The sequence below is a fragment of the Acipenser ruthenus genome, chromosome 15 (assembly GCF_902713425.1).
Source record: "Acipenser ruthenus chromosome 15, fAciRut3.2 maternal haplotype, whole genome shotgun sequence".
Taxonomy (NCBI): Eukaryota; Metazoa; Chordata; class Actinopteri; order Acipenseriformes; family Acipenseridae; genus Acipenser; species Acipenser ruthenus.
The window spans coordinates 9,099,994-9,116,233 of record NC_081203.1 but is presented as its reverse complement, the minus strand read 5'-3'; the positions used below and the strand labels follow the sequence as shown (position 1 = coordinate 9,116,233).

The 16,240-nt window shown below is 38.0% G+C and overlaps 1 protein-coding gene across 4 annotated transcripts; it reads left to right on the top strand.

The window, feature by feature from the left end:
* The first annotated feature begins 175 nt into the window (after window positions 1-175).
* On the top strand, window positions 176-15,288 carry rabepk (Rab9 effector protein with kelch motifs). 4 transcript variants are annotated; one of them, XM_034036760.3, is made up of 8 exons: window positions 177-465; window positions 828-919; window positions 3,149-3,309; window positions 3,967-4,119; window positions 4,934-5,095; window positions 5,503-5,652; window positions 7,281-7,430; window positions 14,287-15,288. In XM_034036760.3, the coding sequence occupies exons 2-8, from the start codon at window positions 867-869 to the stop codon at window positions 14,568-14,570; spliced, it is 1,113 nt and encodes a 370-aa protein (XP_033892651.3). In that variant the 5' UTR covers window positions 177-465; window positions 828-866; the 3' UTR covers window positions 14,571-15,288. The 4 variants fall into 4 exon arrangements, with proteins under 4 accessions (XP_058843122.1, XP_033892651.3, XP_033892650.3 ...); XM_034036759.3 differs by having other exon boundaries at window positions 178-340; window positions 863-919; XM_034036758.3 differs by having other exon boundaries at window positions 178-465; window positions 863-919.
* The last annotated feature ends 952 nt before the right edge of the window (window positions 15,289-16,240 follow it).

Sequence of the window (16,240 nt, the reverse complement as noted above, 5' to 3'; positions counted from 1 at the left end):
TGCAAGTACAATAGAGGCATTAAACAGCAGATTTTCTGCACAGTCTTCTATCAATTCACACAAAAAACAACACTAGTGGTGTGTTTTCTGCCATCTTGAAAACTCTCTCTTCGTAACACACTGTTATATAAAAGCCATCTTACTTAGCGTCACGGCAGAGCGCTCTGCCTAACGCAGCCCGGTCTCTATGACAGCAACATTCGTTTCCTTGGCAGCACAGAACGTCCAATTTCATTGGTCCATTGTGAGAGCACAAAGGGGAAAGGTTAAAGTGAACGGCGTGGGGTAGCAACAGTGTCTGATATGCAGGAATAGAAGCATAGTTGTGCTGCTGAAAAAAGTAAATTAATATAGTTTGATATTTTATTATATATAAAAAAAATCAATATTAACAAGATAGTAGTAATTGAATTTCTAGAAGGAAATACTTCCGAATCATTTCACATTTCTGTTCCGATCGTCGTGGTATGTTGTGATGGTATTGTTGTAACGTGTATTTTTGTTTTTAGATACATGGTTGATCCGAACCAATTATAATGAATATGTTTTTAAGCAAAAATGGGTAGCACCTGTTGAATGAATGCTTTCTCTTATTGATATATTAATGCAGCTGGTGGTTTCCCTAGGGGCGATTTATTGACATAAAAATCGGCAAATCTAGTAACGGTAAAGAACAGGCAATCTGGTAAATCTGCTGTGGTATAGCATTGTAAACTCTTATATTAAACACAGTAAAAGCATGGCCACACTCTTATTACCTACAAAATGGCCCATAGTGAAGCTCCGAAATAACTACACTCATTACTGTATTTTGAGTTTTGTTCCAGGCATAATCAACCCAATTTGTATTCTGTGTTTCAAGTATTATGGGGCTGCTTCAAGTACTAGAACCAGATCAGTCTCTGCAAAAGGGAACTTGGTAAGCTACCCGGATCTTTTTTAATGCAGTTATTTTATATATAGTATGTTACCTTTGTTAAATAGCACCATACTGCATTGCAAGGGGTGTCTAACTGCGGTCTGGCGGGCCAGTCCACTCCAAGGTTAACAGGTACAATGAGATCATGAGCTACTTCAGGTCTGGACGGAATAATCTAGTATTGAAACTGCAATCAATTAGATAGAAGGAAACCTAATATTTTGATTTGTCTATTTTATTTTATTAATTTACCTTCCCTCTATTTGCTGATTAAAGACAATTGCACAGGATTTAGTCAGGGACAGTACTGCGAGTGCACTGCCCTGCCATGCAGTCCGGGGCTCTCTCATACACAGACTATTGTACTCAATGTGTGCTGGTTCTGTGATGTGGAATATTGTTCCCTGGGATGCTAAGTTGAGACACTAAACGTCACTGGTGACCTGAGGTTTGTAGAGGTGTAAGGCTTATAGACCTGTGAAGTAATCTAAAAAAAAAATATCACAGGTTTACGTGCAAAATAATAAGTATCGATGCCATATTCTGAACGTGTGTGTGTGTGTTGTTTTTTGTTTACTGTGTTTGCATGGTTTTTGACTTGCTGCAAAGAGAATTCATTTTTTCGATGTGTTTAGGTGCATGTGAAGCACACGTCTGCTGTAATCTCCTATAGCAAGGGATTCGGTGACATGTACATCAAAGGGCATAAAGTAGGACTTCTGTTTGAAAAATACCTGCCATTTATCATAAACACCCGTCAGGACAGAAATTCCTAAACTACAAGAGACACAAAGTCTGCTTTGATGGATTATGTTAAATAAATTTTGATATTCAAAATACTATTTCTTTAACAGCAATCTTTCATGAATATCACATTTTATTTATTAAACAAAACAGACTTTAAAATCATTTGAATGTACTGTGCTCAGTCTTTATTTCCCCGTAGTGAACAGTAGTGAAGGGCCCTTATGCAGGGAAATATAGGACTTACTATTTTGAAATACTAAAAGAAACTTAATTCTGTAACAAATGACTAGATGTATTTTTCAATGTATTCAAAATGACTTTGTGGCAGGGTGCCCCGACCCTGTGTTTTATGTTGTATGTGGCGTGTTAATGTTGGTGTATATGTGTTGATGCACGGGATATAATGTGGGTCTATGTTTAGCACGAGTGTTGATAAATGTATATTTGTATTTAGGCATGGGGATTGAACAATCACTCCACGTGCAGATTAAAGTGGGTACTAGTATGGAAGCACGGGGAGCACAATGTGTAAAAGAGCCAGTGGGTGCATTCACAGAGATCATTATGCGCAGATTCTGTGCAGAATCTGACCATTTCATAGAAGATCATTGGCTAAATTGGTCAGATTCTGTACAGAATCTGCGCAGAATGATCTCAGTGAACGCCCCCAGTGTTTCACGCACATGGGGCTGGGTGTTCGGTGAGTGGAGAGTGAGAGAGGAGAAATAATTAAAAATATTGACAATTGCTATTGGTGCTAAACCACCTCAGCACAGTATTTGTTTGGGTCAGCGTTTTGTTTGTCTTTTTATTTTGGCCAACACACCGTTTTGTTTTGTGAAAGTCTTTTATTCTGTTTTAAAAACCTTTTTATTTAATAAATATGCGCATTAGGGGGTTTCATACCCCAGTGCTGTCTGTGTCTGTCTCCTACTGGGTCTGTGACATCCCCACACACGCCAGACTGCCACAGACTTGTATTCAAAACTTGTGATTGGCTTTATAACGTTTCTGTAATGTTTCTTACATCAGCAGCAGTAAGGGTTTAATAGTTACAGATGACTTTTATAATTTACTGGCAACATGGCCTCACAGTGAATTGAATATGGAATACATCCTGTATTTGGGTTAGCACTGTCTAAATTTGAAACCTGATAGAAAATGTACAGAAGTCGAAGAGGCAAACACAGTTCATGATGATGTTCAAACTAACCTCATGAAATATTGGGCGCAATTCATTAACTCATGAGTTATTTAAGGAATGTAATTTCAAAGTCTGTTTTTCTGGATAAAACCGAATTTGATATTCCTGAAACTGTTCTGGACTGCTGTTTCAAGATTGTATTCATAAAAACATTTTAAGTTGTAGTTTTTTGAATGGATCTCATTACGTGCTTCCCGGGTAATGGTAATGTGTGCTCTGTGCTCAGTGTGGTGTGAGGGGATGTTCTACAGTGTGTTCCTTGCTGGCCTGTTTTTCAGGTATGCCCTTGTGCCACGAGGGGAGAGTCCTGGGGTTCGAGTCGGTCACACATGCACCTACCTTCCCAGCGCTGCGGACAACCAGGGCAAAGGGAAGATCCTTATTGTAGGAGGTGCAAACCCTAATGGAAGCTTCTCTGATTCACACATTATAGATCTGGGTAAGAGGACAATACCTTTCATTTAAATTAGGGATGAGCAACTCTGTCCCTTCCTGACCTGGTCATTGTTCCAACCGTGTTCTTAATTATGTAATTGAACCACAGAACCTTCCATCCATCCAATCCATAATACTTTCCGATTATCCAACAACATGTTCTTAATCAGCGGGTTAGGTTTTCAGTGTAACACCGTAAAGGTATTAAAACTATAATGAAACACCTTTGTTTCTTGCTAGTATGATAACTTATCTTTTTTTGTCTTTCTTAATCTTGTTGCCAACTTTATGGGACAGAATTTCAGTATTTCTCATTAACTTTTAATACAAATGATTCTAAGGAATTGTTAAATGCGACTTGTAAAGGATCTCCTGCTAGTGGCCGATGAGTTAATATTACTGACATCAGTATAACGCCCGTGCTCGCCTCTGATTAGACCTGGCTCGTTAGTTGGATGGTAAGACGTTTGTCTTTGAACTGTATGGTTTGTGGTTCACCTGCAGCCCTTGCCTTTTCATTCAATTCAGTGGTTTGAGATGACAATTCATTACAATGTTATAAGTCATGTTTACTTATTTAATTGTTTATAAAAAGTGTACTGTGACAGATTCCATTATGACAGGTGCACTTGCCATGCTGTTTTGTGTTGCTCCTGCACAGATACTCATGAATGGGATATCCCAGAGTGGGAGGGTTTACTGCCCAGGTATGAACACACAAGCTTTGTCCCTGAGTGCAGTCCCAATAGCCTCTGGGTTTTTGGTGGTGCAGAGCAGTCTGGCAACCGTAACTGCATACAAGTGCTAAATTTAGGTAAGGATGTTTTATTACAGAATAATAAAGCTCTATAATAATAAAGCTCTTTGTTTAACTTTGCTACTTACAACCAAACGAGCAAGATGGTCCGAATGACCTCCTCTCGTTTGTAAACTTTCTTATGTTCTTCTGAATACGGCTGTATTTTTTCACAGTTCTCACAGATTTCAGGATTTCTGTGAAATTGACCCATTAATTTGACAATTCCCATTTCTGAAAGAAGATATATCGCATTGTGTGGCAATGTGAATTAATTACGTGCAACCTCGTGCTTAAATACAATTACATCTTAAATAACTCGTGCTGCACACACCCATTTATATCCCGTGCAGCCATCTCTATACACCAACATTTACACACAACACGTAACATATAAACAAACTACGCACAAGGGCGTGGCCACATTGCCACAATTGTAATCAAGATAACTAGTATATTTGGGACAGCAGTGTGGAGTAGTGGTTAGGGCTCTGGACTCTTGACCAGGTGGGGGACACTGCTGCTTGACAGTGTCAACCCAGGGGACTTTTTCAACCTGAAAAAAGAAACAAGGACCAGGGGTCACAAATGGAGATTAAATAAAGGGGCATTCAGAACAGAAAATAGGAGGCACTTTTTTACACAGAGAAATGTGAGGGTCTGGAACCAACTCCCCAGTAATGTTGTTGAAGCTGCTTGATGAGATTCTGGGATCAATAAGCTACTAACAACCAAACGAGCAAGATGGGCTGAATGGCCTCCTCTCGTTTGTAAACGCTCTTATGTTCTTATTTACCATGTCCCTCCTCCTCCCCTCCCCCCCTCCCCTTAGATACGGGCACATGGAGAAGTGTAACTGTTCGTGGGACCCCACCTTCAGCACGAACCTATCACACGTGTACAGCATCTATAGGTGACAAGCTGTACGTGTTTGGGGGAGGTGATACAGGAGCACAGCCTGTTGATGATGCAAAGCTTCATGTTTTTGATGCAGGTGATTATTTTAGCAATGTCTGTTTGTTCATCAGCAAAATCTTGGACATCAGAAGGTAATAAAATAAGAACGTGTGGCTGTACACATGCATTACTTACCACTGCTGTCTCCTGTGCTGCCCCTATAATATTTATTTCAACATACTTGTCTACCCTGGGTAATAATTCAATTATAACCAAACAAATACATTTGTAGAAACTCGGATTGTAGAGCTCTTCAGCTGGATGTCATGTGTTAGTGGTGCAGTTATATAGCAGCTCCCCCTTAGAAAACAATTGCATGTTTTAGTCTATTAGTTTACTGAAAATGGCTTGTTTTACATCCTGTATCTTCCTTATTTTCATTTTGGACCTCAACACAAACTGCACTATCCTAATCCCCAAGCCATGTTTTTCTTGTTTTTTCAGCTACTCTAACTTGGTCACAGCCAGATACACAAGGCAAAGCCCCATCTCCTAGACATGGTCATGTAATAGTGGCTGTAGGACACAAACTGTATATCCATGGTGGGTTGGCTGGAGACAAATTTTACAGTGATCTGTATTGCATAAATACAAGTAAGTATGGATGACAGTTAAGGATATTGTCAGTGCTTTAATGAGAAACAAGACATTTAGGGCTGAGTCCATCAACAAGGATTAAATAAGTGCTAATCTAGGGTTAGTTGCTCTGGGTTTATGTTTTAATCACAGTTACATTTCACCTTCAACCAGGATTAGTAAATCTTGGATTAAGCAGGTAACCCTACATTTCTGATTAGCAATCAGTCATTACTTGAGTTCAAGCACAAGAAAACATTGTTTTATTAATTCTACTCATTATATATTATTTCTCTGCTCAGATGATGTTTTAAATTAATTATCAAAAAGTGACAACATAGGCCCCACTGCAGCCTGCAGCTTTCCTACAAGCTCCAGTCCTGCCGACCGGGTCGTCCTGCATTCATTCTGAATATCAAGTAACTGTAAGAAAAGCTTTGTTTAACTTTGAGTAACTGTAAGAATAGCTTCATTTACCTTTGAGTAACTGTAAGAATAGCTTCATTTACCTTTGAGTAACTGTAAGAATAGCTTCGTTTAACTTTGAGTAACTGTAAGAAAAGCTTCATTTAACTTTGAGTAACTGTAAGAAAAGCTTCATTTAACTTTGAGTAACTGTAAGAATAGCTTTGTTTAACTTTGAGTAACTGTAAGAATAGCTTCATTTACCTTTGAGTAACTGTAAGAATAGCTTCGTTTAACTTTGAGTAACTGTAAGAATAGCTTCGTTTTACTTTGCGTAAACTTTAAAATATTTATTTTAGTGCAAATTTGGGTTAATTTATAAACAGTAAGGTACCAATTATTATAATTGAGGGAGCATTTCTACCATATCCACTGCACTTGATTTACAGTAGCTTTCATGTATGTGCTGCTTCTCCTGCTTGTGGGTTTCATGTCTTATTGCTGGTGTCAGTAGCTGCCTGCCCACTTTGCCTAGCCCTGTTGTAATATACTTTTCAGGTGGGCCGACTAATCGGGTGAACAGGAGCGACAAGCACTAGTTTTTTGGTCTTTTGCCGTTTGGGTTCTGAAAAAAATAATTAGTAATTTTCTTCCCCATTGATGTCACATCCTAAAATATGTTTATTATTATTATTATTATTATTATTATTATTATTATTATTATTATTATTATTATTATTATTATTATTATAATTATATATTATTAATATTATAAGCATGCTTATAGCTTATTTGTTTGTAACTAAATGGGTTTTACTGAATATTCATTGGGTTAGATTTGCCCTGACTAGCATTTCATGTTCTCAAATTGAGACGGAGTGTGCCCTTGTTTATTTTATAGAAAGGTACATTTTGTTAAGGGATGCTGCTATTATGTCCAAGTTTAAACTACCTGCCAGGAAGGTTTAAATTGAATCCACCTTTCACGTTTAAACCTGGATTAAAATGAGTGGTGCAATGGCATTATATTTTAATCTTGGATGATTTTAAATAAGGTTTAAGTATAAAACCTGGTTTAAAGTTTTGTACAACATGATTAAAATATAATCCTTGATTTAATCTGGGTTAGTTTTTAATCCACATTGGTGTAATCAAACCTGCGATATTGAATGTGACTTTTACTGATAAATAGGAAACATTTTGGTGTTTTGATTTGAAATAGTTTCCTTTTTGTGTTCCAGCTGATCTGAAGTGGGAGAGAGTGAAGGTGAAAGGAGGCGCTCCAGCCGGCTGCGCTGCGCACTCTGCAGTGTCGCTGGGGAAATTCATCTACATCTCCGGAGGAATGGACGCATCAGGAGCATTAAACACTATGTATAAATACCACACGGGTAGGAAAATACAGAACCAAGTTATATTTACTGAACCGTTGACAAGGTTATCCAATTCTTTTAACTTCCTTTTCTGATCAAAAGTATATGCCAAAATATTTGAAATGTGCAACTCATTACTTATGATCAAGGCTGTATTTTTTTCAGTCATCACAGATTTCACAATTTCCGTGAAATGTACCTATTGCAGAGTAATAACTAGTCTCCCGTGAAAATCCCCATTCTGAAATTCTGAAAGAAGAGTGTAAATATACATGTTTTAAGTGGCCTATTCACTGGACAGGAGCAAGGGCTGCGAGGAGTAAGCTCTGGGACTTGAAATAGGAATTCTGTGCTTGTGACTTCAGGAAGATGACATGCTTTCCCCTCGGCTCGCAGAGAGCTGCCCTCACGGAGGTGAGACTGAACCGATCGGCCTCCAGGCTGGGAGCATGAACCTGGAATGAGAGAGAGATTGTTAGAAAAGAGTGCAGGGTTGCCCCCTGCCTCAGGGAGAACCACCCTCTCAGAGGTGAGACTGAACCGATCTGCCTCTAAGGCTGGGAGCATGTATGCTGCCCCAGGGGAAACCTGGGATGATAGAGTGTTAAGAGGTTTGGCCGGGGGTCCCCTCTGGCACTCGGAGAACCATCCTCTCGGAGCTTGAGGCCAGCTCGGCTGAGCCTAAGGTTGGAAAGTGAACGTCACTTACCCCCATAAGAGAACCCCTGGCTCCCCGCATCTGCACCACCAATAGGGAAAAAAAGAAGGGTTAGGGTTTCTCCAAATGTAACAACTAGCATGAACAAATAACTTTTTTTTTTTTTTTTTTATCACTCCACAAAATCTTTGACCAGAACTCATATCCATCATTCAAATGCTGTTTTGCAAAGTTTAAGCGATTTGTCCTTGTGACGTTTTCCTAAGAGTGTCTTTTTCCTTGGCCTGTGACCATTGAGACCTTCACCATGCAATACTCGACCTATGGTTGAAATGGAAACCCCAGTCCCACTTGCAGCCAGTTCACTTTGAATATCTTTGGCAGTCCATCTCTGATTGTAATTAACCTTCATCATAATTCTTTTACTTGTTCTTGGTGAAAGGACCTTCTTCCTTCCAAACCGAGGGAGTGTTGTGACAGAGTCTTGTACTTCTTGATAATAGAAACAATAGTTGAAATTGGGATACTCAAATTCTTGGAAATCTTCTTGTATCCTTCTCCAGCTTTATGACAATAAATAATTTTCTGCCTAAGGTTTTCAGATCGCTCTTTACTTTTTCCCATATTGACTTATTAGTAATGGCAGCAATCATCCTAACCCTTTTATACTCTCTAAGAATGTTCACCTACAATCCAGCATTTTGTAGACTTTTCTAGAATTAGGTTCATATTGACATTTCTAGCACCTTGTAGACAATACTATCATAGCATCTAAGGGTATGAATACTTTTGATTTAAATTCAACACTTTTCACAATATATCCGAGCATCTTGTTGGCCTTTTTTATAGCTTCCCCACATTGTTTAGATGAAGACATTTCTGAGTCAACATAAACTCCTAGGTCTTTTTCATAGATTCCTTCTTCAATTCCAGTATCTCCCATATGATATTTATAATGCACATTTGTATTGCCTGCGTGCAGTACCTTACACTTTTCTCTATTAAATGTAATTTGCCATGTGTCTTCCCAGTTCTGAATGCTGTCTAGATCATTTTGAATGTTTGCCACACCTCCTATTTTTGTGTTGTCTGCAAATTTAACAAGTTTGCTTACTATACCAGAATCTAAGTCATTAATGTAGATTACCTCGGTCCATTTTGAGATTTCTCCTCTAATCGGTACTTTCTGTTTTCTGTTTTCTACATGTTAACCACTCCCTAATCCATGTGCATGCATTTCCTTGAATCTTTACTGCGTTCAGTTTGAGAATTAATCTTTTATGCGGGACTTTGTCAAAAGCTTTCTGGAAATCTAAATAAACCATGTCATATTTTTTGCAATTATCTGTCGATGTTTTCATCCTCAAAAAAATCAAGCAGGTTAGTTAGACACAATCTCCCTTTCCTAAAACCATGCTGACTGTCTCCCAGGATACTGTTACCATATAGGTAATTTTCCATTTTGGATCTTACTATAGTTTCCATAAGTTTACATATAATATAAGTCAGGCTTATTGGTCTGTAGTTACCTGGTTCGGTTTTGTCTCCCTTTTTGTGGATCAGTATCACGTTTGCAATTTTCCAGTCTGTCGGCACAACCCCTGTGTCAAGAGACTGTTGCATGATCTTGGTTTCATAGCATATCGGTGTTTACAAAGACACTGCTCATCTGTTTTACTATAGGTTATAATATAAAGCCTTCCGTTCTTAATTTTATTGCATACAAATTGTCGTGTTGTTTTTTATTTGTGACTTGCTATTTTGTCCGATTTTTTTAAAAATATTTTTTTTTCTTTCTTTTTTAAATTTTATGCATACAACTTAATAAGATGGCTTTGTGCTTTATTGTGTGTTGTATAATTTGCAATTTTTTTTGGTGCTTTGATAGTTATTTTTCGATTTTTATTTTTTGTGCACTTCTAGGGTTTTTTTTATTTTTATTATGATTTGTTAAAAGTGTTTATTTTTGGAAATTAAATAGAAACAGCACTCAAATACAGTAGGCTACAGTAACGTTCGGTTTCTATAAAATAAAAGCATTTAGAATCTCATTTGAGCAACGCATACACCTTCCACATATTACATGTAGGTTTAATGTCGGACTAATGCATATAATGTAACTTAATAGTAGGTGTCTTGTGCACCTTTAAAAGTCAGGTAATGCAGAAGTGCAGTCCGGTCCCATTAGAGCTCTTCAGCGAGGCAGCAGATGGTGATTGAGGAGCTGAATCAGTGTTGAATCTCACTGTCGAGAAGCAGGATGAGAGAAAGCTGGCTGTCCTTCACCTCACCCCAACATCTGTGATGTGGATTTATTTAATGTGTGGTCTTTTATTATGTTTAGAAAGGCATTAGGTATTGTAATGAGTGCTGTTGAGACGGGTGATTTTGTCTGTTTTTAACCTTTGTACACATTTTGTTCCTTTTTACGTTTTAAGCCAGTGTTATTTAAATTGAATGATTAAAACATAGAATTTTAAGGCAGAAACCACTGCGATATTTTATGTTAAAAACCTCTTTTAAAAATGTTAATCATGTTTTATTTTGAGTTTTAAATATGTTGTTTTTAGATATTAGAATATTGAAAAATTTGGCTTGGCATGCAGCAATAATATTTCTTCAATTGGATGTATGCTATTAGTGTGGCCTTGAAAGAACCGAGTGCCTTTGCTATTGTATTGTGCTTGACTGTGCGTGTCAAAGGATGACAGTGTGCCATCTGGAGATGTCCTGCAGTGTGTTGATGCCATGCTTTCTATTTTGTGGACGAAATCCTAAAAAAATGTAAACATTATACCAGACATTAAGTGTATGCAAAATACAATTTTTAAAAAATGTTTAAACAATTTTTGGGGGACCCAGGAGATGTGAATAGTCAGATTATTTTCCCAAATGGTTTCATGTGATGGGTACATACCGCATTAACATTTTTTTAAATGCAGTATTGCACCGATAGCCTTGCAGTCAAATAATATTTCTCAAGAACAGGCAAGGATAGCCCTCCTAGTTTAGAGTGCGAGAGTCTCTTTTTCTTTATTCTGGGCTGGGAACCTTCCATAGAAAATCCACCCAACAGTGACAGCATATGCTCCACTATTAATTCTAATTATTATACTGATTATTGGTAGCCTAAAACTTTGTTCCAATCTCTACATAATATCATTATTTAAATGCAAATAAAGATTTTCCCAATCAACAGCATGATTTTTCATGGACCTGGCTCCCCAAATAATACTGGTAGATCAATGTCATCTTTTGAGGTGTAAACTTGACTTCACTGGCACTGTAAATGTACCAATGAAGCATTGCCCCGGGACCCCACTGGGCCCTGGGGTCACAAAACCCCTTGTGGGTAGGAAAATGTGCACCATTGCTCAACATTGGTTAAACCAATAGAGTCCACTCACTATTTTCTGTAGGAGTCTAACCCTGTATATATGTGTATGTATGTGTATATTCATGTGTTGTGACGAGTCACGGTTCTCCGTGTCTGTCCTTTTAAGAAAATTGAGTGTAATAAATGACACGCCCCCTTTAGCCTTAATAAGGCGCCGGTTTCTTTCTAGAGAGAGAGAGCGTATTTTCTTTTTTTTTCCTGGACTGTGGTTTTTCGTTACTGCTGTTTTCTGGGGTAGTAATCTTTAATTCTAAACTCTGTTCTACGTTTGTCACAATAGTATGAAGCGGCGTTTCAGTAGATGAACAAGATTCGGCTTTCGACTACCTGGGTTGAGGCTGGAAGTAGAACCTTGTGAATATGTATACCATCGTGGAGGACTCTGATGTGGAGGAATTCCTAAATGGGTTTTTCGCGGCAAACAGGGATGGATTATATTACACGGGATACAAAATTCATGGAGGTCTCTTCAGTCCTTAGTAGGAGTGGGGTTGGACTGTTAATTTAAATCTACAGAGTGAATGGTGTGTATTGACAAACGCTGACCCAGAAAGTAAATCAGTGGGTACTTGTATTTTGTTCTATTTTCGTTGTTTGTTTTTCTGTTTCTTTTTCTTTTTGTAATTATTACGTTCCTAATGACTCCTTCTTTAACTCTTGTCGTTATACTATGTTAGTTATTATGTACGATTTGAGACAAAGTATATAGTCCTTCTAAGTCTGTTTATTTATTTATAGACTTCTCGTTTTCTGCTAACTTTTATATAGTTTATAACGGGTATTTTTTTGTTTGTATAAATACTTTGTTATTAGGTGTTTAGTTTAAAAAACCCAGGTGCTGAATTAAATGTGATTAGGGTTTTTAGTGTGTATTGCTAATTCACCATTACGCTTAATTATTTATTGGTAGGGGTTATGTATGTGTGGATATGTATGTGTGTGTAATATATATATATATATATATATATATAATATAAATATGTGTGTGTGTATATGTATGTATGTCAGAAACACAGAGTAGGGCTGACAAACACAGAGTAGGGCTGACAGCCACAGAGTAGGACTGACCACGATGCAGGGCTGAAAAACACAGAGCACTGCGGAGCATAAGCGCACCGTAAAGATGAGAGGGGCATGGCAGAGCCCAGCAAACAAAGCACACCCCAAACAAAATGCACATAGACAAACCAGGGGAACCGCTCCTATAAAGGTTTCTCACAACCAAAAGCACAGAAAAATGTAACAATATAAGCAAAAGCCTGGCAACGCACAGGGAAGCACAGACTGCAGAATGAAAAATTGGGTCTGCAGCGCTGTGTCACAATACACAATGCAAAAAGCAAGGCCGAGAATGAGTGTTTGACCCAGTGCTTAATAGGGAGGTTAATTGATAGATTGGCTGGGTGAACTAGGGAGGAGCCCTTGCTCCTGACTGCCAAACACCCCCCCATGGTTACAAAACAACTCAAAGCGCTAAATCGTTAAGAAAATAATTATCTACAGTTTCTCATGCCTAATGGCATTTAATACAGTGAATTATTTTTACTGATTAAACACTTATTGTTGTCTTATAGTAATAATATCTTTATATAGCACCTTTCATAGTGGACCACCATCACAAAGCACTTTACAGAGGTGGGCTGTGAACTGTGCATTACAATACACTGATTTAACATCTCATCCGCAGGATGGAGCACAAGGAGGTTAAGTGACTCGCTCAGGGTCTCACAGTGAGTCAGTCAGTAGCAGAGGTGGGATTGGAACCAGTGACCTTCTGGTTATAAGCCCTGAACTTTAACTACTGGACCACACTGCCTCCTTAATCCTTATCCTGTACTTGGTATCAGTATTGCTAACGTTTGCTTTACCTGTTGCATTTAGGAACCTGGCAGACAGTTTAGTTTGCTTCCGGGTAGAGCTGCACGATTTCTTTAAAAGGTCTTCAACTAAAAAGACACCAGCTGCATCAAGATCGGAAATATTTCTGCTAAAGATTCTACAAAAAGGGGACATTTCACGTGTGTGTTTTTATTTTGTTTGATAATTCACTGATGGTGAAGATATAATCCCTTTAAAAGGTGGACATAAAAATCTAATATTCTACAATTTAGCATTTCCTGTTTTTCAGGTAAACATTTAAATATTTAGAGACATTTGTTGTATAATAATTCCAGAGAAAATGATCAGTTTTGAATGTGACTGCTATTTTCTCCTGAAAGCTCCCGCCCTCGGTCGGCTGTGGAATAGCCTGGACTCGAACTCGCGACGTCCAGGCTGTAGAGCGCATCCTGCACTTCTTCTGCTTTAATAAATATGATGTTTAATATTTATGTGAATATTATTTGATATTATGTGAATATTATGTGAAATACCTGTTTTTAGACCATGAAATAAGTTATTTTTTACCATGAACAAAGGCAGCCTACTTATAATTCCTCCCAGCTTTCCATCCTAACTGAAGGTATTAAAGCTACAAAATACTTCTGTACATTTTCCACATCCTCAGATGTGTAGTTTTTAAAAAATCTATCCTGAAGCAAATATATTTATTTCAAAACATTAGTAACAGTAACAAACCAGCTGATTGTGACTGACATACTTTGCAGTCAGTAAGGTGTTTTCACCCCGAAGACACTGCTGAGTTTGCACTACCTTAGCTAAGGTAACATTAGGTAGTCCAAGATGCTAATCAGGATCTGTGAGGCCAGCTGATAGTTGTTTTTTTTTTTTTTTTTTATAAAGTATAAGGGTCTTGCTAAGAAATATTTTTTTACAGTATATTATAAAGCTGAATCCCTTCTTTTTATATTCTCATACAGAGAAACAGCGCTGGACACTCTTAAAGTTTGAAGGTCTGCCCGCCAAAAGACTTGACCACTCCATGTGTGTCATTCCCTGGGCTGATCCCAAAGCATCCAGTCCACAAGCAGCTTGTGGGGACCAAGAGTGGAAAGATTTAGCCCAGCAAGCAGCTGACAGCACAGAAGAAGAGAAGAGCAGCAGCTCATCCCGAGGAGCACCAGTGTACCTCTGCTTTGTATTTGGTGGCATGGACACTGAGGGAGGCCTTTATAATGACTGTATTGTAACACTGCTTGATTAACAAGAACACCAATTATATTACAGAGTGTAATGTGCTATTCTCGACACATAGCAGTTTAAGCTATTCACGGTTTTACTGTGAGAACCATCATGGTATGCCTTGTTGCTGAGCTTTCACAAATTGAAGAGTTACAAACACCCCTACATTTTAAATCAGAAGCACGGTTGTGTGAAATGTGTATCTTGGTGTCTTAGATTCTTAACCCATTAAGTAACAAATGCATTTTTCTTTGAAAAAATGATAACACAAGCTGTATTTGTGTCATTTGATACATTCTGTCAATATTTCTTCACCGGAAAAAAAATGAAATCCTTTGTTTTGGCTGATCTGTTTTGAGGACAGTCACGTAGACGTGCCGTAATTGAAACTTGTATTGTGTATTCAGTCATTGTAAAACATCAAATGGCTTAAACTGATATGCAATGGGGCGGTCTTGCTTACTACCCTGCTTTTATGCATATTGTAAATTGATTCATATTTTTTGTATACCAGTAATATAACTTTGTATTTCACACTGAACTGTCTACTTCATATTGAACACCAAGTGTAAATATAAAAGCCCCTAGAATGTGGGGTACAGAAGTATATGTTCTACTCATTCTTCTGGCCAATAGAATGACAATGTATTCACTTATGTTGCCCAACTAAGTGTTAAACACTTTAATATGGATGTCACAGTTATCCTAATGAATGTCTTCTTGTTTAGATTCACTTTGCATATCATTTTCTGTCTCCGCAATAACATGTCTTTAATCATGTAGCCAGTGGGCTCTCAAACATCAAATCAAATCAAATTTCATTTATAAGGCGCTTTTAACAAGAAAAAGAGCATTCAGAAGTACATTTAGTACAATAAAAACAGCAAGAGAAAACAACATTTCAAAATTCAAGCAAATAAAAGCAACAGATGAGGAACTCAAACCCAATAAATAGGAATAAAACTATATATTATTTATTTCTAGCAGACGCCCTTATCCAGGGCGACTTACAATCGTAAGCAAATACATTTCAAGTGTTACAATACAAGTAATACAATAAAAATAAATATTATAAAGATATAAAAGCCCTATTATATAAAGTATCTTCTAACAATTGTAAGTCGCCCTGGATAAGGGCGTCTGCTAAGAAATAAATAATAATAATAATAAGGTTTTTAATCTATTTATAAAAATTGTTAGTGTCGGTGCGTCTCTCACTGTGCATGGTAGAGCATTCCAGAGTTCAGGTGCTCCATGACTGAATGCTCTACCATCTGTCCTTTGCTTTAAAATCCTTGGGACAGATAGCAGCCCTGCATCTTGGGATCGGAGTGGCCGGCCAGGGGCATACAGGACTAAAAGATCCTTCAGACTGGCCGGAGCCAAACCCTTTAGGGCTTTATAGATGATAAGAAGGACCTTAAAGTCAATCCTGCACAGCACCGGGAGCCAGTGGAGGGCTGCTAACACTGGGGGAATGTGCTCACTTTTTTTTTTTGTTTTGGTTAGCACCTGGCTGCAGCATTTTGTAGAAGCTGCAATCGTGACAGAACACAGTTTGGAATTCCAGAGAACGGGGCATTGCAGTAATCAATCCTAGAAGATATGAAGGCATGCATCAGTCTCTCAGCATTGTGCTGTGAAAGGAAGTACCTCAACTTGGCAATGTTTCTAAGGTGAAAGAAAGATACT

Bases quoted from the DNA above. Each gene is read 5' to 3' on its own strand.
- rabepk (XM_034036760.3), top strand. From the start codon at position 867: ATGGGGCTGCTTCAAGTACTAGAACCAGATCAGTCTCTGCAAAAGGGA. The intron at 4,120-4,933 runs GTAAGGATGTTT...CCCTCCCCTTAG, and splicing joins CATACAAGTGCTAAATTTAG to ATACGGGCACATGGAGAAGT. The intron at 5,096-5,502 runs GTGATTATTTTA...TTGTTTTTTCAG, and splicing joins GCTTCATGTTTTTGATGCAG to CTACTCTAACTTGGTCACAG.